Source organism: Schistocerca piceifrons, chromosome 5, assembly GCF_021461385.2.
Source record: "Schistocerca piceifrons isolate TAMUIC-IGC-003096 chromosome 5, iqSchPice1.1, whole genome shotgun sequence".
NCBI lineage: Eukaryota > Metazoa > Arthropoda > Insecta > Orthoptera > Acrididae > Schistocerca > Schistocerca piceifrons.
The window spans coordinates 390,684,099-390,709,159 of NC_060142.1; the positions used below are offsets into that span (position 1 = coordinate 390,684,099).

At 45.6% G+C, this 25,061-nt stretch overlaps 1 protein-coding gene across 1 annotated transcript in view; it reads left to right on the forward strand.

Annotated features, from left to right (window-relative positions):
* Positions 1 to 25,061, forward strand: part of LOC124799020 (cytochrome P450 6k1-like) — a 74,261-nt gene that overhangs the window by 1,890 nt on the left and 47,310 nt on the right. The window contains exons 3-4 of the mRNA XM_047262557.1: positions 10,220 to 10,483; positions 22,181 to 22,343. Coding sequence (XP_047118513.1) covers positions 10,220 to 10,483; positions 22,181 to 22,343 — 427 coding nt within the window. The remainder of the gene's footprint in view (positions 1 to 10,219; positions 10,484 to 22,180; positions 22,344 to 25,061) is intronic.

Sequence of the window (25,061 nt, forward strand, 5' to 3'; positions counted from 1 at the left end):
TCAGATTAAGCGCCAGCGTAGACAAAACAGTTGTGATAAGTCGCTGCAAGATAATAAGAAAACTACCCAAGGCAACCACCCCACTTACACCTAATTGTAAAGAAGTTCAGCGACCAACGGATTTTCAGCTTCAGATCACGCCACAAGGCGGTAACAGTAAATACTTTATCGTCGTGTGCGATGTAAAACATTGGTGGAACAAAGACACAGACAGGTGGCTGATGAACATCACCTACGTTAAATAAAAGCTTAGCTTGAAAGTACAACTAACCAAAACACATGTAAGAAGATTTGACCCCATAAGATGATAAGCTTGGGGGGCCCAGATACACTGAAGAGCCAAAGAAACTGGTACACCTGCCTAATATCGCGTAGGGCCCCGGCGAACATGCAGAAGTGCGGCACCACGACATGCCATGGACTCAACTAATGTCTGAAGCTGTAGTGGAGGGAACTGATGCTACGAATCCTGCAGGGCTGTCCATAAATCCGTAAGACTACGAGAGGGTCGAGATCTCTTCTGAACAGCACGTTGCAAGGTATCCCAGATATGCTCAATAATATTCATGTCTGGAGAGTTTGGCGGTCAGCGGACGTGTTTAAACTCAGAAGAGTGTTCCTGGAGCCACTCTGTGGCAATTTGGGACGTGTGGGGTGTCGCATTGTCCTGTTGGAATTGCCCAAGTCCGTCGGAATGCACAATGGACATAAATGGATGCAGGTGATCGGACAGGATGCTTACGTACATGTCACCTGCCAGAATCGTATCTAGACGTATCACGGGTCCCATATCACTCCGACTGCACACAACCTAACCACTACAGAGCCTCCACCAGCTTGAACAGTCCGCTGCTGACATGCAGGGTCCATGGATTCGTGAGGTTGTCTCCATACCCGTACACGTCCATCCACTCGATACAATTTGAGACGAGACTGATCCGACCAGGCAATGTGTTTTCAGTCATCAACAGTCCAATGTCTGTGTTGATGTATCCAGGCAAAGCGTAAAGCCTTGTATCCTGCAGTCACCAAGGGTACACGAGTGGGCCTCCGGCTCCGAAACCCCGTAACAACGGTGTATCGTTGAATGGTTCGCATGATGACACTTGTTGATGGCCCAGCATTGAAATCACCAGCAGTTTGCGGAAGCGCTGCGCTTGTGTCACGTTAACGATTCTCTTCAGTCGTCGTTCGTCCCGTTCTTGCAGGATCTTTTTCCGGCCGCATCGATGTCGGAGGTTTGATGTTTTACCGGATTCCGGATATGGTCGTACGGAAAATCCCCCCTTCATCGCTACCTCGGCGATGCTTCATCCCATTGCTCGTGCGCCGACTATAGCAGCGCATTCAAACTCACTTCAATCTTGATAACCTGCCATTGTAGCAGCAGTAACCGATCTGACAACTGTGCCAGACTCTTGTCTTATATAGGCGTTGCCGACCGCAGCGCCGTATTCTGCCCGTTTACATGTGTGTATGTGAATGCTCATGCCTATACCACTTTCCTTGGCGCTTCACTGTAACTAAATAAAGCGACTTGGCGACTTAGTGCACAACATACTAGGTAAAAAAAATTATTCTTTGAGCGTCAAGGATAATGACACACTGAACATAAAAATTATTTTTAAAAGTCAAATAATTTACAAAACCTTATAATTTAAAGCACTCAATCAAATCACATCTCCATGATAACTTGTATGAAGACGGTATCTGTTCTTTTGGACATGTCCGGAAGAGCAGACACCAGTGGTGATCATGCAGGTCTCGAAGAATGAAGTTACAATGACATCCAGACCTTTAGATGCTTACAGGTGTTGATAAATATCAACTGGGACAGTTGAAAATGTGTGCCCTGAGGGGGACACGAACCCGGGATCTTCTACTTACATGGCAGACGCTCTATCCGACTTTTTTTTTTTAATATGAAGGAAGGTAAGAGAAATGAGAAACGGAAACCTTTATTATTCACAAAATAAACATAGTACGTCCTGACACATGATAACTGTCCTGGAAGGAACCTCGCTGCCGTCCTACCATGCAGCATGAAATAACAACAAAATCAAAATGGGGCCACTTCCGGCACCCTAAAGAAAAGTATTTATGGATATGAAAACAAAATTTGAAATACATCCAATTGCTAACTGTTCAAGCGTGAGTTTTTCGTAGGTCGCATACTCTCATAGTGTTCTTAGTCGATCACATTACTTGGTCGTTTTCACAACGGCAGCACCGCCGCTCATCTTTGAGCACCCGGCACACCCCAAGTATATGGCGGGTCCGCAAATACCGTTACCAGGAAATTGGCATACCAATCCTTGTACTTTTGTAGCCGTAATAGTTTTGTGCGTCCATCTTGCAAGTATTGCCAGTAATCCAGGACGTTCAGTAAGTTCGTACGTGTGTCTCTATAGATGTAATGGACCGTCATACCTGTGATCCACGCCACTGCGTTCGTCTTATGACACGGAAAATACGTTTCCTCCCGAAAAAATACTATGTCAGAACAGACTACTGTATAGATAGTGCGCCGCATGAACGCTATTATCTTTCTTGCGAGAGTCCAGACAGCCAATGCCTCGCCGCAGACCAGCCGATGGTCGTCTGTATCCAGCACGCCGCATTGCTGACAGAAGGGCGAATCCGCCAAATGTATTGCGTACTTTTTATCATTTGTAGGGTATTTTCTGTTGACGACAATGTACCATGTTGACCTGACAGATGTAGGTAGGTGGGGGTGGTGGACCGTGCGCCACACCACGTGCCAATTAACAGCTGGATGTTTGCGTTCCACCCTATTCCGGGTGATCTGTCGAAGGAGCAGATGGTACACGTCCTTCGATGTCGACTGTCGGGTCGTCGGTAAACGCTCTCGAACGTAACTGTGTTCCACGAGGAACGTGCGCACATACGTTAAAGGGGCCGACACTGACTGGAGGAAGATGCGATGTGGGTACGAGTTCTTCGATGATCGTCCCCGTAAGCGAGTGATTCCTGTTGCGCCACCGTTTGAGCATAGTATTAATATACATGGCACGCGCCTTCTCGTGCACGTTCACTAAACCAACTTCCCCCTCTCACGCTGGGAGGGTAAGCGTGTTGTACTGTACCTTAAAGAGTTGTCCCAGGCACACATAGTACCCAAAAGCCGCCTGAATCCTCATAGCCATCGTGCGCGTCAAGGGAAGAAGGTGCGTCAGTTGGCACATCATGGGCGCGAGATAAAGGTTGACGAGTAACACTCGCTGCAGCATATCCATCGACCGTAGGGCGTTTAGTCGTACTGCCGTGCGGACTCTGAGTAACAATCTTCGGTAGTTGTCCGCAGCCGTTCTCGCTGTCTCTTCATGAAAGGTGATACCCAAACAGCGGAGGGTTTCCACCGCAGGTAAGGGTCCTTCCGTTCCTGGTTCTAGTCCACGCCCCACATGCATGAATTGTGATTTTCGGTAGTTGACCACACTTCCAGCTGCCATCCCATACGTCTGTAGCCAATCCAGTGCTGTTTGAGTCTCCCTCTCATTCCGTACGAGGAACACAATATCATCCGCGTATGCTCTGCATTTGAATGATAATTGCCGTAGGGAGATCCCACTAAGACGGCGGCGAAGGCCTGCGAGGCACGATTCTAAGGCGATTGCATAAAGGAGGATCGACGAGGGGCAACCCTGTCTCACTAATCTTAGGATCTTAAAATACTCAGTTCTCCCTCCGTTGACCACCATCGCTGATCTGGCGCCGTGCAACAAACGCATCACAGCATTGGTCAATAATGGCGAGACACCCATCCTATTCATCACCGCCGCGAGGTACACATGATCCACGCGATCAAAAGCATGATCGAAATCTACTGCAACCATCGCCCCCCGGAGGCGGCATGCAGCCGCGAGGGCGACGACGTCACGATAGTCTCCCAAGGCAGTGTGGATATTACTGATGCCGCCAAGACAAGTCTGATCGGCATGTATTCGATTCTCCAGCGACTTTTTGATACGACTTCCCAGGATGCGCATGAAGATCTTGTAGTCACTATTAAGGAGGGTCAAGGGGCGATAATCACAAGGCCGTTTGCCACCACGGGGCTTCGGTATTGGTATCATGAGCCCTTCCGTGAATTGAATGTGAACCGGTGCTTCTTGCTGCAGAAGCTCATTAAACATACATAGCCACATCGGTGTCATAATGGTCACAAAGGCACGGTAAAATTCCAACGGGAATCCGTCTGGACCTGGGGACTTGTTGCAAGCACCTCGTGTAATCGCTTCCTCCAGCTCTTCACACGTAATTTCAGATAACCCGTCCGCTTCCCCGTTCACACTCGTCGCGTCTGGAATCTCTTCCAGGACGTTCCCCAGCTCCCTCTGACCCTCCCCGTTGCTCCCATAGAATCTGCTAAAATGATCCGTGAACGCCTGTGCTATGCCCCTCTGTGTTGTAAAACGACGGCCATCGCCGAGATCGATCTCATGTATTAAATTCCTGCGTCTTCTTCGTCTTTCCTTTATCACATAATGCATCGAGGGAACCTCGTTGGGCATGAAATCCTACGACCTCGCGCGTATCATCGTACCTGCCATCCTCTGCTTCGCAAGTTGTACCAGCTTCGCTTTAACTCGGTGGACGGCCGTCTGGCGTTCTGGTGTAGGTGGTTGCGCTAACAGTTCCCGGAGAGCCGTAAAGTAAAACTCAGTGGTCGTGCGCTGCCATTGAGAAACTTCCTTCCCGTAACCTATTAACGTCCTCCGTAAAGCTGGCTTCGCGCACTCGATCCACCACTGCAGGACAGAACCGAAAGAATTTCGTCGACGGAGGCAGCCATGCCACGCGTCCTCCACCATGCGTCGGCATTCTGCATCTCGCAGGTGGGAGACGTTCATCTTCCAATTACCCCTCCGTCTCCACACCTGCTGTCTATTAAGGTTAACCGTACAAATATATGCCTCGTGGTCTGTAAATGCCGTCGGCCATATTTCTGCGTCCACCGTCGACGTTGCTAACGCCCTTGAAACGTAGATCCGGTCCAAACGGCCCGCGGAGTGGCTAGTAAAAAATGTATATCCTAGTTGGTTTCGATACTTCAGGTCCCATGTATCGACTAATTCCATCCCGTTGACCAGCTCCCTAAGTTCTTGGCTGGTAGTATAGTTAGGTTGTTGGTCCTTTCTATCGAGCACACAATTAAAATCTCCGCCGAGTATGCAACCATCGTATCGTCCCTGGAACAACGGTGTAACCTCATGGGCGTAAAAAATCTGCTCTGTCCCTTCTCTTATCCGAGCCTGACGGTGCGTATATGTTGATCAAACGTATTCCACCTATGGTCACGGCCGTACCACGGGCAGAAGGCAAATATTCCACTTCGTCTGCACGTATCCCTTCCTTTAATAGAATAGCTGTGCCAACGCCCCTCTCGTCACACGGGGAACAGTAAATGTCGTAACCGTAAAAGTCCGAGGGGGGAAGTACCCGAACTTCTTGTAATAGTGCTATGTCTAAATACGCAGCCTTTATTATGTCACTGAGCATCTTGATTTTTACCGGCGTCCCAATGCTATTGATGTTAACAGACCCTATCCGATAAGCTTGTTGCATGGCTGTCAACGTAGATAGGGCACCGTACGGCCGCTAATTCTTCCGTACATAGGCTGCTGTCGTACTAACGTCCCCCGCCGTACCCTCATATGGTCTGCCGTTATTCCGTGCACCCTTCCGGTCTTACACCGGGAGAGTGCGTGGGAGCAGTTCCTCTAGCATCATCAGTTCCCCACGGGGGTGGGTCTTCTGACCAGTCCCCTAGTGTCCCATCGTTGTCGTGCGGTGCAGGTGCCGTAGCCTCCTCAGTAGCCTGTTGCCGTCGATCGAGCGACTTCGCTGTGTCTGGAGCATCGTCAGCGGTAGGTCGTGCCGCCGTCCCGCTGGCCACCGTTGCATCCACGCTAGGCAATTCTTCTGTATCCATGGTCGTCTGTTCTGTACCCGTAAACTTCTCAGAATTGTCTGCTAGATCAGAGTGGTCGTTCTCCACCGTGAGGCGACGCTTCTTCCGGCGTTTTGGTGATCGCTGTTTACGTTGCCGGGCCTCGGAATCAGAGGTCAGCATGGTCTCCAGTTGTTCGTGGGGGACGTCGGAATCATGCGCCGTCGTATGATCGACGTCTCCAAGTGCGTTATCTGAAGGGGCCGCAAGCGGAACCGAAGAGAGGGCGTCCTGTGACTGCTGCAGGCGGTCCACCGCAACGTCGTCTTTCTGTGGCTCGCCACGATCCGTCGCTGTCTGTGTGTTCTGGTACGCGTCTGTCTCGCGGCCCACGTCATCGCGTAATGCGGCGACGTAAGTCATGGGGAGCACAGTCGGATGCGGCGTGAGGGGTGGATCATCCCGTGGCAGCTGTAATAACCTTCGTTGAGCACACTCAGAACGTATGTGTCCCTCCTTCCCACATCCAGAGCACGTCCTTGGTTGTCCGTCGTAAATGACAATCGCCCGACAACCGGCGATGTACAAGTATGACGGGACGTGTTTTCGGAGTTCGATCCGTATTTGTCTGACGCCATTGAGGACAGTATACGTCTTGAAACTCGCCCATTTTTCAGCCACGTGGGATAGGACCGTTCCGTAAGGACGCAGGGCGTCTGTCACCAATTCTTCTGGCACTTCGAATGGAAGCTCAAATACGCGGATCGTTCGGAGGCCCATGCCGGCGTGTTCAACAGTTACCGCTCCAACATTCCCGTCCGAATGACAGAAACGAAGTCCTTGTCGGTGTCGAAGTAGTAGTTCGTCACATGCCGCTTCATTTATGAGCTTGACATAGACCACGCTGCTGACTATAGTTAAGTGTATTCCAACTAGAACGTCAGGTTCGATTTTCACCTCGTCCCGTAAATAACGTTCGATCTCGTAAGCCTTCGGTCGAGCATATTCGTTAACAAAACTAAATTTCAGTGTCGATTTGCGGAACGACAAGGCCATGATTCGTTCTATGTATACCGCGACACACCGCTACACACGTAACGTAAACACCTCTCGCGCAGACGTGCGGCAGAGACGTAAACACCGTCCGAACCGCTGCGCCGCCGAAGGCTGACTGTGACTGAGCCATCGAGGACACGGAGGATAGTGCGACTGCAGAGACTTATCTCTGGCACGCTTCCCGCGACACCCACATTTCCAACTTACTGTCCACGCACTACATTTGTAGTGCCCCTGCGACAATCTTCCGACCCGGTCGGAGCACACATTTTCAACTGTCCTCGTTGATATTTATCAACGCCTGTAAGCAACTAAAGATCTGGATTTCACTGTAATTTCATCCATGACTGTTGCCAAATTGAAGCTATTACTTTTTCATACGAGGGACACGCTGCTCAAATCGCCTGGCCAGACACAAGCACATGGGACAACTACAACTGGAGGTTGAACCCAATCTTTTTCCCTTCTCCGATAATATTCAGTTGCAATTTGACGTCATTCTGACGAGTGGTGTTATTTCTACAGCGGTTTGAAAATTTTTATCTGCCGTGTGTGCCAACGGCCTTGCCGCAGTGGTAACGCCGGTTCCCGTCAGATCACCGACGTTAAGCGCTGTCGGATGGGTGACCACCTGGTCTACCGAGCGCTGTTGGCAAGGGGGGGGGGGGGGGGGGGGGGGGGGGGGGGGGGGGCACTCAGCCCTTGTGAGGCAAACTGAGAAACTGAGGAGCTACTTGATTGAGAAGTAGCGGCTCCGGCCTCGAAAACTGACATACGGCCGGGAGAGCGGTGTGCTGACCATATGCCCCTCCATATCTGCATCCAGTGACGCCTATGGGCTGAGGATGAAACGGCGGCTGGTCGGAACCGTTGGGCCTTCATAGCCTGTTCGGGAGGAGTTTAGTTTAGTTTTAGTTTTAGATGCCGTGTGAACAGACACCATTTTGATCCAGCAGCTACTGTGAATTGAGACACATAGTAACCACATCCACAACATCCAGAGAATCGAAGAAGTAATTTCGTAAAATGTTTAATTTATTAACTACTTGGCCCAATTTGTTTTTTTTTTTTTAAATTCCAGACAATTGCACAAAGTTTTCAACGGAAGTTGTAGAGAATTTAATTTTGAAAAAATGATGGTAATAACTGTATACCATAGCACAAATGAATTCATGTTAAACTGGAGAAAATAAAGCTTTGTGTTAACGAAGTTGTACAGCGTACATACAATTTCACAACACATTCACAATAAATGTTCAAAAATGTCTCCACCAAGTTCATTGCATTTAGCTGCCCGTGTATGAACAAATTTTGTTGATCGTTTCAGTTTCACGGGGTTGTTCTTAATTTCGTCTATTGGATTCGGAACGCGATCAAGTAATGCCTCACGTGTATTGACTTTGTCCTCATGTTTTATTAAACTCACCAGACAAATAACAACAAAATAAATAGAAATTGTGCTTTACTTTATCCTCATACGGTTCTGCGAGGGCTTCATATTAGCGAAGCTGCTAAATTTCAGGCAAAATCTTTTATTAGCCATAACTCCGTAAGTAAACGTTTGCGGACCTATGTTTATGTAAACTTTTTTCTTTAGCTTTACTTGTAGGATAACATTAAAATATTTGCATATCTTCATGAATAAAAAAAAAGTTCAAATCTGTGTGAAATCTTGTGAGACTTAACTGCTACGGTCATCAGTCCCTAAGCTTACACACTACTTAACCTAAATTAGCCTAAGGGCAAACACACACACCCATGCCTGAGGGAGGACTCGAACCTCCGCCGGGACCAGCCACATTGTCCATGACTGCAGCGCCTTACAGCGCTCGGCTAATCCCTCGCGGCTTTCGTGAATCACTCTGTATAATTCTGTTTATGTTGAAAGTATGAGCGAGATGCTACAGCATTGCCTGATCGCCACGTTAGTGACGAAAGGTGCCGCCAGCTTTGAAATTACATCTAAAATGATCGTTGCGTGTTCGTATAGATTAATAGAGTATTTGTTAAATGGACTGATTACTCCCTTTTTTTTATTATCCTCCACAATATCGCTATGTTAACTTTATTGGAGGCTTTTTCCTGATCAAGAAATGCTGAGGTGGTTATTCGATAAATCTCTGCACAGTTTTCATAACAAATATTGTGTCTGTTGGATGTAAAATGTAGACTGGCAATGGCAAGGAAAGCGTTTCTGAAGAAGAGAAATTTGTTAACATCGAGTATAGATTTAAGTGTCAGAAAGTCGTTTCTGGAAGTATTTGTATGGAGTGTAGCCATGTATGGAAGTGAAACATGGACGATAAATAGTTTGGACAAGAAGAGAATAGAAGCTTTCGAAATGTGGTGCTACAGAAGAATGTTGAAGATTAGATGGGTAGATCACATAACTAATGAGGAGGTATTGAACAGGATTGGGGAGAAGAGGAGTTTGTGGCACAACTTGACAAGAAGAAGGTACCGGTTGGTAGTACATGTTCTGAGGCATCAAGGGATCACAAATTTAGCATTGGAGGGCAGCGTGGAGGGTAAGAATCGTAGAGGGAGACAAAGAGATGAATACACTAAGCAGATTCAGAAGGATGTAGGATGCAGTAGGTACTGGGAGATGAAGCAGCTTATACAGGATAGAGAAGCATGGAGAGCTGCATCAAAGCAGTCTCAGGACTGAAGACCACAACAACAATAACATTGTGTCTGTTATACATCTTCCTGTACGGAAACCGAACACAAAAATCTGTTGCGTGTAAGCCTGTTGCTGTGGCCGAGCGATTCTAGGCGCTTCAGTCCGGAACCGCGCTGTTGCTACGGTCGCAGGTTCGAATCCTGCCTCGGGCTCGGATGTGTGTGATGTCCTTGGGTTAGTTAGGTTTAAGTAGTTCTCAGTCTAGGGGAGTGATGACCTCATGTGTTAAGTCCGATAGTGCTTAGAGGCATTTGAACGATTTGTTGCAACAAAAAAAAAAAAAAAAAAATGGTTCAAATGGCTCTGAGCACTATGGGACTTGACTGCTGAGGTGATCAGTCCCCTAGAACTTAGAATTACTTAAACCCAACTAAACTAAGGACATCACACACATCCATGCCCGAGGCAGGATTCGAACCTGCGGCGGTAGCGGTCGCGCGGTTCCAGACTGTAGCGCCTAGAACCGCTCGGCCACTCCGGCCGGTTGTAGGTAAGGCTTCGGACAGTCAGAGTGGCCTGACCACAAGAGCCAGTCACTACAAGTACCGCGCGTGTGCACACAGCTGCGCGCCAACGACCTGTCGCTAATGCCGGGCGGCGACGGGCGCTGGGCGTCCCTGCGCGGCCGGCTGGCGGCGGCCGTGTTCGGCGACGCGCGCACCGAGGCCGCCTTCCCTAGCCTGGCCGCCGTGGCAGGCCGCCTCGCGCAGTCGTTGCGACGCGCCGCCGGCATCGTCGACGTGCACGACTACGCCACGCGCTTCGCCATCGACATCGCGGCCTCCGCCGTCTTCGGACGACCCTGCGACGCTCTCGCACGTCCCCAGGTATGACAAATCTCCCACCGCCCGCACTGGACACAATGGCACGCTTTTTATCTACACTGAAGAGCTAAAGAAACTGGTACATCTACCTAATATCGTGTAGGGCCCCTAATGTCGTATACGACCACGCGAGCACGCAGAAGTGCAGCAACACGACGTGGTATGGACTCGTCTTATATCTGAAGTAGAGCCGGAGGGAACTGACACCATGAATTCTGCACGGCTGTCCTTAAATCCGCAGGAGTACGACGGGGTAGAGATTCTCTTCTGAACAGCACGTTGCAAGGCATGCCAGATATGCTCAATAATGTTCATGTCTGGGGAGTTTGGTGGGCAGCGGAAGTGTTTAAAATCAAAAGAGACACTCTGTAGCAATTCTGGACGTTTGGGCTGTCGCATTGCCCTGCTGCAATTGCCAAGTCCGTCGGAATGCACAATGGACACGAATGGCTGCAGGTGATCAGACAGAATGCTTACATACGTGTCACCTGTCAGAGTCGTATCTAGACGTATCAGGGGTCCCATATCACTGCAAATGCACGCGCTCCACACCATAACAGAGCCTCCACCAGCTTGAACAGTCCCCTGCTGACATGTAGGATCCATGGATTCGTGAGGTTGTCTCCATACCCGTACACGTCCATCCGCTCGATGCAATTTGAAACGACTCTCGTCCTACCAGGCAACATGTTTTCAGCCATCATCTAGGCAATGTCGCTGTTGATGGGCCCAGACGAGGCGTAAAACTTTTTATCGTGCAGTCATCGAGGGTACAAGAGTGGACTTTTGGTTCCGAAAGCCCATTACGATTATGTTTCGTTGAATGGTTTGCACTCTGACACTTGTCGATGGTCCAGCATTGAAATCTGCAGCAATTCATGGTGCACTCATGAAATGGTCGTAGGGGAAAATCCCCACTTCTCCGCTTGCTCCGAGATGCTGTGTCCAATCGCTCGTGCGCCGATTATAACACCACGTTCAGACTCACTTAAATCTTGATAACCTGCCATTGTAGCAGCAGTAACCGATTTAAAATGGTCCAAATGGCTCTGAGCACTATCGGACTTAACATCTGAGGTCATCAGTCTCCTAGAACTTAGAATTACTTAAACCTAACTTAAGTCACTAACACTGCCAGATGTCAAATTTGTTTAGTTTGCAGATGATACGAACAATGCAATAGAAGTAAATCGAGTATAGTTTTATAATTATGGAATAATGAAATTTTCGTGCGCATTAGCAAATGATTCATTGCCATTTGTCATTAAAACCCTGGAAAAAAATGCTGTATTCAGTAAAGACTCGGAAGAATGTCGTCGCCCCCCCCCCCCCCCCCCCCACATATACCTACAATGTGACGAGAAGCGTACAGAAGAGGCTGACAGCGTTAAGTTCTTGCGATTACTACTCGATAGTAAATTTAGCTTGGAGGAGCACACCGCAGAACTGCCGAACAGCATAAACAAATAGTCATATTTTAAATATTAATTACTAGATTCTAAGTTGCACATATTGACACTGGATTACTAGTTTTGGTCATAAGCTAGATCATCTTCAGATCTGATTAACCACGACCTGAACCTCTAATGGAACGTTTAATTGACAACTTGATCAAATTTATCATTACTAGGTGGAGCTTCAGCATTAATGGAAGAGTTATCACTCTCTCATGACCATATTATAGTTCTCTTATTAATAATTACAGTAGTTGTAGGCTATGTTCGTATTCATACCGGGTGTCTCTTCTAACAATTGTCAGGCACATGTTCTCTGGTGTTTCAGGAGGTATTTGCAATTTCGTTTTTGCATTGTGTAGCTGGACTCAGCCCAAACAATTGCAGGTCATCACGTCTTTTATGCGACACACAGTGACAACAGAAAGCGTCGGCTTGCTTCCTATTACAAACAGAATTATTTTTAAATCGGAATTTTACTTGCCCAAACGATACAGCGCAATCAAATTAGTAGAGTCCGATACTCGTTTTATCGGTATGTATTAACAGGGAGAGCTAATCACGAAGAATAAGCAGCAATCCAGCAGCGAGTCAGTAATGCTGCATCTTGGCGACAGCAAATGGCTCTGAACACTATGAAACTTAACTTCTGAGGTCATCAGTCCCCTACAACTTAGAACTACTTAAACCTAACTAACCTAAGGGCATCACACACATCCATGCCGGAGGCAGGATTCGAACCTGCGACCGTAGCGGTCGCGCGCTTCCAGACTGTAGCGTCTAGAACCGCTCGACCACTCCGGCCGGCTGGCTATAGAAGTCAGCGCATGTCAGGGCAGTGCTATTACTGCTTGAGTGCTGGTTACTCTTCGTGCTTAACTGTCCCTATTAATACAGATCGACGAAACAAATATCGGACTAGACTAATCTGGGACCACTCCATCGAATGAGCACGTAAAATTACGACTTAATGATCATTTTGTTTGTAACGGGAAACAAACCGGCACTTTCCGTCCACACTGGGCCTCACATGAAAGATATGTTGAGCACTATTTGTGTGGGCTGACTCCAGCTACACGATGCAAAAATGAAATTGCAAATATCTGCTTAAAGACCAGAGAACATGTACCTAACGACTATTAAGAGAGTCACCCTCTTTATACAAGGAGGTCATAGATAGTATGAAACCCTTGTAGGGGGTTTCAGGGTAGGTTTGTTGAGAAATAATAACTGCTCAGAAATAAATTAGATTCGTTGCGCCGTTTCCGAGTTAATAAGCATTGAACTTAGCCAATCAGGCCGTTGCACGCGCCAATTCAAGCGGCCCGCCAGATACAATTAGTGTCAATTGTTCAAGTGTAGGTGATAGCACACAAGATTGCTCAGCCTTTAGCTTCGGTTCGATCCTTACTACGGTCCCATATCCGATTTTTGTATCGCTCTCTTGTTCGGTATTAGGAAACCATACGAAGAAGGTGTTAGGCGACAACGTCTCTGGCCGGCTACTTGAATTTCTGAGCACAACGGCCTGATTGGCTAACCTCCATGCTAATCACATCGGTAATCGTGCGACATATCCAATTTTTTTCTTAAAAATTATTTCTCAGCATAACCTACCCCGCAACACCCGACCACCCTGCATAGTTATACAGTACATCGCGAGTATCGTGATTAATCAGATCAGAAGGTGATCATGGCTTATGATCGAAACTAGCGATCTACTGTGAATATGTACAGCTGAGACAGTAATACTAAATATTTTTAAAATAGCTGAACAGTTGCAGAATCTCTCATATAATACGCCATTCGTTATTAAATTCTTCATTTGCAACGCAGATCTTGGTATAACAACGAAAACTGATAGATATTCTAATGCACTAATGTAAAACAGATTTACGCTGGAAAAAAATTAGTTCAAATATTGGCCTCAGGCGTAAATTTTTAGCTGTGAAACCAAGAAAAGTGAGTGGAAATGTTTCCGTATGTAATGGATTAGGAATGGGAAGTGTACATAAATGGTCAAACAAGTGAGAAGTTCATAAAGTTGATTTTATTGCTAATTGCTGTTTATACAGTTTGTTCAACGTGAGTACCGGGGACGTCGACGAAATTCCCTACAGCCCAAATTTTGAACCTGCAGGCCAAAATTTGAACCTCTTTTCGTCCAGTGTAAATCGGTTCCGCATTAACGCATTAGATAATACACAACGTATCACTGCCATACGATAATTACAGCCTGCACAGGAACTCTGTGAGTAGCTGCATTTTAATTAAAACCGCCTGGTACTTATTCCTTATGAAAATTGTTATAAGTAATACACATCTTTTCGAGCCCAGCAGCTCATTTCGTGCCGTCAGCACTATAAATAAGATTAATCTTTAAAGGATTGAACATCACTTACTTTTGTCCAGAAAGGCGCACATTAGTCAGCAAAAATATTTTAATAACCTGCAAGCAGCTATAAGAAATTAATTGCCAACAGACTTCAGTACAGGAGGAGCCTAAAGGACGACATGTAATGGCCAAAACGTTTAACTACCTTGTCGAATTTCTTAGTAGATCCGATAAATGTGTGCATATTATTTTTATCAAATACCATGAGTATTGCGTACAATCTGATTTCTGTACAGTGATTAGTGTAATGTGGTTACTGTAAGGTGATCGATGTAATTTGATCAGTGTAAACATGTTATATAAATTAATTTTTTCTTCGCTACTGCTTTGCCACAATGACCTGTGAACTACCTTATGCACCTCACTGTATTGAACTTTTATGTTTTGTGACAAGTTTCTTATTGCCTTTTAAATTAAAACATGTTTAAGATTTTTTGACGCATTCAAAATCGATGACTGGCATTCCACTTTGGATCTATGCAAGGTAACAGCATGCTGAAAAGTATCCGAAAGACCTGAACCTCATTCCACATGATTTGCATGTAGCCAACACGATATAACTTTCATGCATGTTCTCTAAGCTCTTTTTGGTACAGTGGAGAAGATTTACGTTCTCTTTGGAGAACATTCATAATTCTTGATCATAAGGTATGTTCCATAATTCTACAACAGATTGACGTCAACGATATAGGTCTATAATTGTGTGCATCTGTCCTACAACCCTTCTTGAAAACGGGAATGACCTACTCTTTTTATCAGACATATGATACTCTTCGTTGCTACAGCGACCTACCATAAACTGTTGCCAAAACGGGTGCAAGTTCTTTCGCATAAGCTTTGTGGAACCTTACAGGTATCTCATCTGCTTCTGATGTCATTCCACGATTAAGACATTGTAGTTGCTTTTCTGTTGAGAGATCGGTTATCTAAATATGTGCCATTTCGCCGTTCGTACGATAGGTGAAGGGAGAGACCGTATTACGATTTTCCGCAGTGAAAGAGTTTCGGAAGATCGAATTCAGTATTTTGGCCTTCTCCCTGAAATCTTCCGTTTCGATGCCCGTATGGACACTGAGTGATTGAATAGATAATTTCGACCGCGTACTGATTTCACGTGAGACGAAAACATTTTAGGGATCTAGTCAGATCAGTTCACAAAATTTTACTTTCAGTGTCATTGAACACTTCTCTCATTAATCTCCTTAGGCTCATTGTCGCTTCGTTCAGCTTCTGTTTGTCTGGTAGGTTTTGACTTCTCTTGAATCTGTAATGTCGCTATCATTGTTTACATAGTAGGTTTTTACAAGGCTGTTGAACGACAGAAGGTCTTTCCCATCTCTTAATAACTTACTGGGAACATACTTGTCTAAGGCGTAACACTGCTGATTTTTATTTTTTGTGTGTATCGTGCTTTAAAGACACCCCTGTAAAGTCTGTGAACAGTGGTGAATAAGTCGAAAAGAGCCATGAAAATAAAGATGCCTCAACACATCACAAAAAAACATCAACGCCACAGGAACAAAATGAATGAGTACTTTATAAAAATTATGATGTTGACAGAAGACCAGTACACAAAGTGACATCTTCTCTTACTAGGTTAGCCTTCTCTCTCTCTCTCTCTCTCTCTCTCTCTCTCTCTACAGGATTATCAAAGCAGACATGTAAAGAAGCTTTAATAGCTGTATAAACACGTGTTAAATGTTTCTGTAATGCCAATATAACCTGATTAAGAGGTATCACCTCGACACCTGTCGATAAATAAATAAAATAATTTAGTTGTCACCAAATTTTGCGACTGGTAACGGTATTTGAAAACCTTTTCATATTTTTGAAACAGTCGCGGTCGATTAATAGTCAGTATTACATTGAACGATGCTTTTAATTTTTTTTCCTTTTGTGCTCCACATCTTTGTCCTCAACACTGAATATTTGTAATGCGGAATACAAGTACTTCCACGTACTTCACTGCTATCGGAACTTCCTGAAGGCCGGTCATTGCCAGGAGAGCTGGGTCGCCAATGGAGGGAGCTGTTGGTATGGCAAAATGCTGCGTCGATTGGCTACAGCGGGTGCCTTGTGTACCGCACCGGGCTCCTGTCTGATAGTGTACCGATACAGTTCTATGAAAATTCGAAGTATTCTTGCTCTCTAAATGGTTTCCAAAAATGTCGTTCGCTTGGCAAGGTATCTGAACTAACGAATTACTAAAATAAAAAAAGCGATTAACGGCGTCAAGCGCTCTATGAAACCTCAATATCAACAGCTCATTACTAACAATTTCACTGTACTCACTAGCAACACGTGGCTTTATGAGCAGATGTGCAGTTTGAAAGTCACCTGTCGCCTTTGTTATCTACCTCAGACTGAGATTAATTATCTCAGGTATTCGTGAGCGTGTTTACACTTAAATGGACATCCGGAACTGTTTTGTTCTAGATACTATTCAAACCCAGCACCTATAGCCAATGATAACTAACTACACAAAGTTTTCGTGCTTGATTGAGACTTGAACAAAGGGCTGATCGTCACTGCTGACTAGGCATAACCAAACGAGGAATTTCTCATTTTTGGCCAGTATCAGTTAACAAGTCTCTACATGAAATTACACGAAGAAAATTTTTGTAGTTGACCAAGACCTAGGACTCCTATCCATTAAACTGCTGCCGCTGTTAAGTGATCACGAAATATCGTAAATATAGTTTCTTCATTCCGTAATAACAAATGATGATGATGAAGTCCCGTACTCCTTTACAGAGCGTAGGGGAACGATGCGGGAGACCCGCACCGCCATACTAGGCAAGGTCTTAATGGAGGTGGTTTGCCATTGCCTTCCTCCGACCGTAATGGGGATGAATGATGATGATGATGAAGACGACGACACAACAACACCCAGTCACACCCAGTCATCTCAACACTCAGTCATCTCGAGGCTGGTGAAAATCCCAGACCCCGCCAGGAATCGAATTCGGGACCCGTGCTCGGGAAGCGAGAACGCTACCGCGAGACCACGAGCTGCGGACTAATAACAAAAGACCACGTTTTTAAAATTGAAATGAGGTGATATAATTTTTTGTGTCGCACGAGGATTCTAACCCAGAACCTAATGGGATTGTTACCTAAGCACAATCAAACATCAAATATCGATACAATGTTAATAATGGGTGAAGTTTTGTGCTGGATCGTATTACGAATACTTTTTGATTTATTAAGGTAAGTTTTCGTCGTAAGATTTTCATGGTAAGTTGTAATGCATTTGTATTAAAGCAGTGCTTACATTTATAGAATTTCTTCCTGGTTTATTGAATATAAGAGAAAGAACATCATCATCATCATCATCATTTAAGACTGATTATGCCTTTCAGCGTTCAGTCTGGAGCATATCCCCCCTTATACAGTTCCTCCATGATCCCCTATTCAGTGCTAACATTGGTGCCTCTTCTGATGTTAAACCTATTACTTCAAAATCATTCTTAACCGAATCCAGGTACCTTCTCCTCGGTCTGCCCCGACTCCTCTTACCCTCTACTGCTGAATCCATGAGTCTCTTGGGTAACCTTGCTTCTCCCATGCGTGTAACATGACCCCACCATCTAAGCCTGTTCGCCCTGACTGCTACATCTATAGAGTTCATTCCCAGTTTTTCTTTGATTTCCTCATTGTGGACACCCTCCTGCCATTGTTCCCATCTACTAGTACCTGCAATCATCCTAGCTACTTTCATATCCGTAACCTCAACCTTTTTGATAAGGTAACCTGAATCCACCCAGCTTTCGCTCCCATACAACAAAGTTGGTCGAAAGATTGAACGGTGCACAGAGGATAACTTAGTCTTGGTACTGACTTCCTTCTTGCAGAAGAGAGTAGATCGTAGCTGAGCGCTCACTGCATTAGCTTTGCTACACCTCGCTTCCAGTTCCTTCACTATGTTGCCATCCTGTGAGAATATGCATCCTAAGTAGTTGAAACCATCCACCTGTTCTAACTTTGTTCCTCCTATTTGGCACTCAATCCGTTTATATTTCTTTCCCACTGACATTACTTTCGTTTTGGAGATGCTAATCTTCATACCATAGTCCTTACATTTCTGATCTAGCTCTGAAATATTACTTTGCAAACTTTCAATCGAATCTGCCATCACAACTAAGTCATCCGCATATGCAAGACTGCTTATTTTGTATTCACATATCTTAATCTCACCCAGCCAGTCTATTGTTTTCAACACATGATCCATAAATAATATGAACAACAGTGGAGACAGGTTGTAGCCTTGTCTTACTCCTGAAACTACTCTGAACCATGAACTCAATTTACCGTCAACTCTAACTGCTGCCTGACTATCCATGTAAAGACCTTTAATTGCTTGCAAAAGTTTGCCTCCTATTCCATAATCTTGTAGGACAGACAATAACTTCCTCCTAGGAACCCGGTCATATGCCTTTTCTAGATCTATAAAGCATAGATACAATTCCCTGTTCCACTCATAACACTTCTCCATTATTTGCCGTAAGCTAAAGATCTGGTCCTGACAGCCTCTAAGAGGCCTAAACCCACACTGATTTTCATCAAATTGGTCCTCAACTAATACTCGCACTTTCCTTTCAACAATACCTGAGAAGATTTTACCCACAACGCTGATTAAAGAGATACCTCAAGAGAAAGATATAAGACATAAATGAACCATTAACAATATATTGTCACATATGCACTAAAACTGTCTGACAATGCTAAGGTACTGGAGTTTTCGAATTCTACGCCTTTAGAAACCTACTGGTTCGGAGATAAGGTTGTCGTCAATCCAAGCGTAAAGGGCATTTTCGTCTGCAAAGAATTTTTCTTCATGATTGTTCGGTAAGAAGCGATAGAGGTAAAAGTTTGAGAACGCAAGATCAGAAGAATAAGTGTGGTAGGGATGGTCTTGTACTGCAACAACACTTATGCAATTTCCTGGTTCTTATTCTTGTAATGCGACCACTCAGTTGTTGCCTATAAATAGCAACTGCAGTGGACAAATCAGATGTATAACATTACATTCTGTGCACTCACACGCGCCTCTTCTTCAGACAGTTTTTTGTTAGAGCTAACCATTTATTTGTTCTTTAATAAGTTAACACACGGTCGTTGAAATCCCCATCAGGCCACCAAATTTAGGTTTTGCTTTGCTTCCTTAAATCGACTATGGCAAATGCTGGGATTCTTGTTTTGAAAGAATACAGTCGATTCCTCATTCATTCCCTATCCTCCTCAATGGATGTGAGTGTCTCACGAATATTACGAGGGCGTGCTGAAAAGTAATGGCTCCGAATTTTTTATGTGAAAACTCTCAATGCTTTTAAAATAAAGCAGACGTTATTAACATACTACATCTTTTATTCTTCAAGACCACACGTTTACTTCTCAGCATAGCCACCTTGGCGACGAACACATTTCATCCAGCGAGAGACCAGTTTGTTGATTTCTTCACTGTAGAATGTTTGACTCTTTTGACGGAGCCACATCCTCACCTGTGCTTTCACCCGCTTCATCTGTTTCAGAGTGAAGTCTTCGAAGGTGTTGTTTTAAGCTTTGGAAACAGATGAACATCAGATGGAGCCAAGTCAGGACTGTATGGAGGATGATGGATGAGAGCGACCTCAAGGCGCGGATTGTTGCAGGTGTCGCAGCGCTTGCGTGCGCTCTGGCGTTGTCATGCTGAAGTAGAGGGTGCTGCATGTGTGAAAGAACCCTTCGAATTCATGCTTTCATTTTTCTGAGGAAACAGTACCTTTCAGGGTTTATTGTGGTGCCTGTAGGTATGAATTCCAAATGTACCACACTTTGATTCAAATAGCTCTGAGCACTATGGGACTTAACATCTATGGTCATCAGTCCCCTAGAACTTAGAACTACTTAAACCTAACTAACCTAAGGACATCACGAGGCAGAGAAAATCCCTGACCCCGCCGGGAATCGAACCCGGGAACCCGGGCGCGGGAAGCGAGAATGCTACCGCAAGACCACGAGCTGCGGACCCACACTTTGAACATCCCACAACACTGTTACCACGCCTTTGCTTACTGATGGCATAGTCTTGAAGTACACTCATGCTCATAAATTAAGGATAATTGCCGAATGTGGTGCCACACAACGTGGCACTACACAAAACTGGCGCTAATAGCAAAGGCACATAGGGAACACACACGACACAGATCGGTACGTCCACAGTATTGGTGATAAGTTGAGAAAACCGTCCCGAAACACATGTGCTACAAAACGCCACTGTTTCCCGCTCATTTAGCCCGACATAAAGATGGGATATGATCACCATGCACACGTATACAGGGCGTACAACGAGTTGGCATACTCTGGATCAGGTGGTCGAACAGCTGCTAGGGTATAGCCTCCCATTCTTGCACCAGTGCCTGTCGCAGCTCCTGAAGTGTCCTAGGGGTTTGTAGACGTTCAGCGATGCATCGATCGAGAGCATCCCACACGTGCCCGATGGGGTTTCGGTCTGGAGAACAGGCAGGCCACTCCATTCGCCTTATTTCTGTTTCAAGGTACTCCTCCACGATGGCAGCTCGGTGGGGCCGTGCGTTATCATCCATACGGAGGAAGGTGGGACCCACTGCACCCCTGAAAAGGCGGACCTACTGGTGCAAAATGACGTCCCGATACACCTGACCTGTTACAGATCCTCTGTCAAAGACATGCAGGGGTGTACATCCACCAATCATAATCCCACCCCACACCATCAAACCACGACCTCCATACAGGTCCCTTTCAAGGATATTAAGGGGTTAGTATCTGGTTCCTGGTTCACGCCAGATGAAAACCCGACGAGAATCACTGTTCAGACTATAACTGGACTCATCCTTGAACATAACGTGGGACCACTGTTCCAATGACCATGTACTGTGTTCTTGACACCAGACGTTACGAGTTCTCCTGTGACCAGGGGTAAGTGGAGTGTACCTTGCAGATCTCCGGGCGAATAAACCATGTCTGTTCAGTCGTCTGTAGACTGTGGAGACAACTGTTCCAGTAGCTGCAGTAAGGTCCCGAGCAAGAGTACCTGCAGTAATCCGTGGCGGTCTGAGGGCACTGATGGCGAGATATCGGTCTTCTTGTGGTGTTGTCCACTGTGGACGTCCCGTACTGTAGCGTCTGGACACGTTTCCTGTCTGCTGGAATCGTTGTCATAATCTTGAGATCACACTTTGTGGCACACGGAGGACCCGTGCTACGACCTGCTGTGTTTCACCAGCCTCCAGTCGCCATAGTATTCTACCCGTCATAACGTCATCAATATGTGTTATTTGAGTCATTTTCAACACACAGTCACCGTTAGCACGTCTGAAGACGTCTGCACACTTACTCGCTGCACCGTACTTTGACATGCACCAACACACCTCTGCGTATGTGGACTGCTGCCAGCGCCGCCGTGCGACGACCGCAGGTCAAATGCACCGCATGACCATACCCTGAGGTGATTTAAACCCGCAAACCGCCCACCAGAGCATTATCCTTAATTTATGAGCATGAGTGTATTAAGAATAATAATTATTTGATTAGCTGAATGCGCAGTGTCTGTTCCTTCGAGAGAACAGACACCACGCAGATCCATATTAAGAATAAATATGTCTGATAAATAATTGTGGAACATTATTTTTTGAACGTTCCTCGTATCGGACTTACAGTAAATTGAGATATAGCAGTTACTGAAACTAGTTTATTATACCAAGTAATAAGTGGTGTTTTACACACCTACAAAAGAAGCGAGAAGCACCGAGGTGAGAATCGCGGTTGCGGATAGCGCAGTTGCCAAGTCCAGAGTTAGAGCCAAAATGAAACTTCCATTGCGTTCTGTTGCAGAACGATTTCTCGCGCTGGGTGAAAGACAGGAAGAACCCGCTGGCGGAGTACTTCCTGGAGGCGATGGTGATGGACACGGTCAACTACCGAGCTCTCACGGGCACTCGCCGCGCCGACTACCTCCAGCTTCTCATCGATGCCACCAAGAGCAGCACTCAAGATGGTCAGTATACCGGGTGTTCCTGCTATTCTGACCACGCCTGTTCCTAGACATCATCACATTTCATTCATCTATTTGCTTCCACAGGCTGTTCGGAAAACCCCGTTACGAACCTCAAGCACTTATAGAGGAGAGTGACTACGTAGTATTTTGAAAATGAACCCATGTCCAGAAACGTACTGTCCCTCCACGGCGATCTCAATACCAATATATAACGCGTCCACGTCTAATGAGGAAAAGAGAAAAGTATCAGTTGATTGTCCCGGTATGCAGTAGGGGAGACAGGGTGATGTGTACCACGTCAGTCACCTGATGTCACTTAACCGTTTGCCTTGCTGCGAGACCTATTAAGTGCCTGTGCGTCTCCGATACTGTAAACATGGTTCGATAGACATTTTCTCAAAAAACAGACATGCTCCTTGTGAATGAATGGCGAAGTTCCAAGAGACGGGAGAGCTACTATTCGGCTGTATCACGGACGTTTACCGCAACGTATCACGTCATCACACAAACTTTTTGTCCAAGTTACGCTGCGGCTTGGAGAAACAGGTACCTTCACCGTGAGGATGCAAGGTTGTGGTGCACCACGGCAACGCCGCGAGCCCGAATTTGGTGAAGATGTACAACATCGCGTCGAATAGATACTGTCAACGAGTACTCTAACAACTAAGCGTGCAATGGGTATTAGTGTTAGTATCGTCTGGGATGTTATCCCTTAGCATCAGTTACACCCGTACCATTTACAAATGGTAAACGCTATGGATCCAGCCCATTTTCCACAACGCCTTACCCACTGTACGTGGTTCCTGCACCGCTGCATCGACACACCCCTGTTTTCACGTCACGTTCTGTTCGCATATGAATGTAAATTAACAAGCGACTGTGTTCTGAATTCACGAAACAGCCATGTGTGGGCAAACGAAAACCCTGTTAGATGCATGTACATGGATTCCACCACCTGTTTGGTATTAACGTGTGGGCAGGTATTATGGACGGTCATATGATTAGGGCATACCTCCTTCTACTCAAGCTAACTGGTCTTGCATACTTCGTAAAAAACGTATATGTCCCGTTCTTGGAAGCAGTGTCATTGAATGTTAGTCAGGAAAAGTGGTCTCTGAATGATGGTGCACCATCTCATTCCTCAAGTGCGCTTCGGAGACATCTCAATAGACGATATGATGACAGACGGATAGGCCGATGTGGTCCAACCGAGGGCACGATAGCCGAATTTGACTCCTATGGACTACTTCTTGTGGGGTCGTATGCAAAAGATCTGCTGGCACGAGTTCTGTCGGCTGCACTAGTAATTAGTGAGACACCAGTTGGGATTCAGAGTGTGTACCAGAATAAGCTGCGTAGCTACAGTGTGGTCGCCACATTGAGCCGCTGTTGTAATGAATCAGTACTGTTCTGCATGTACAGTATCCCGGGTTCTCTTTTGTTCTGGAATAATGTAAACACGTAAAGTTAAAACGAATGAGCTTAAGTAATAAAGCGACGTTTCCTTTCGAATTGTTACCTAATAACTGTACTGCGTCACGATAAATTCAACTTTTCCCAGCAAACGTAGATGAGTTAAACATCTGAATTGAAACAGTCGTAGAACGGAAACGGTGCCTTTCCGAACATGGGTTCCTTTTCAAAATATTTTGTATTCACTTCCCTCTGTAAGTCCTAGAAATTTGCAGAGGGGATTTCCGAACACCTTGTATACTGATGTAGCTCGACGTTTGTGGTGGGCTTTGTTAATGTGCTAATAGGGCCAATACATCCACGTCCGTAACTAGATGAATTCTGGATTTCGTTTGCTGTTAGATGTTTAGTGTTTGCAATTGAGGGCGGAACCTCTACATCTATGTAAATCCCGATCCGCCACAAATTTTCGTATGTCACATTTTGGCAGTACACTGTTGTTGTTGTTGTGGTCTTCAGTCCTGAGACTGGTTTGATGCAGCTCTCCATGCTAATCTATCCTGTGCAAGCTCCTTCATCTCCCAGTACCTACTGCAACATGCATCCTTCTGAATCTGCTTAGTGTATTCATCTCTTGGTCTCTCTCTACGATTTCTACCCTCCACACTGCCCTCCAATGCTAAATTTGTGATCCCTTGATGCCTCAGGACATGTCCTACCAACCGATCCCATCTTCTAGTCAAGTTGTGCCACAAACTTCTCTTCTCCCCAATCCTATTCAATACCTCCTCATGCGTTACGTGATCTACCCACCTAATCTTCAACATTCTTCTGTAGCACCACATTTCGAAAGCTTCTATTCTCTTCTTGTCCAAACTTTTTATTGTCCATCTTTCATTTCCATACATGGCTACACTCCATACAAATACTTTCAAAAACGACTTCCTGACCCTTAAATCTATAGTCGATGTTAACAAATTTCTCTTGCCATTGCCAGTCTACATTTTATATCCTCTCTACTTCGACCATCATCAGTTATTTTGCTCCCCAAATAGCAAAACTCCTTTACTACTTTAAGTGTCTCATTTCCTAATCTAATTCCCTCAGCATCACCCGACTTAATTCGACTACATTCCATTATCCTCGTTTTGCTTTTGTTGATGTTCATCTTATATCCTCCTTTCAAGACACTGTCCATTCCGTTCAACTGCTCTTCCAAGTCCTTTGCTGTCTCTGACAGAATTACAATGTCATCGCCGAACCTCAAAGTTTTTATTTCTTCTCCCTGGATTTTAATACCTACAC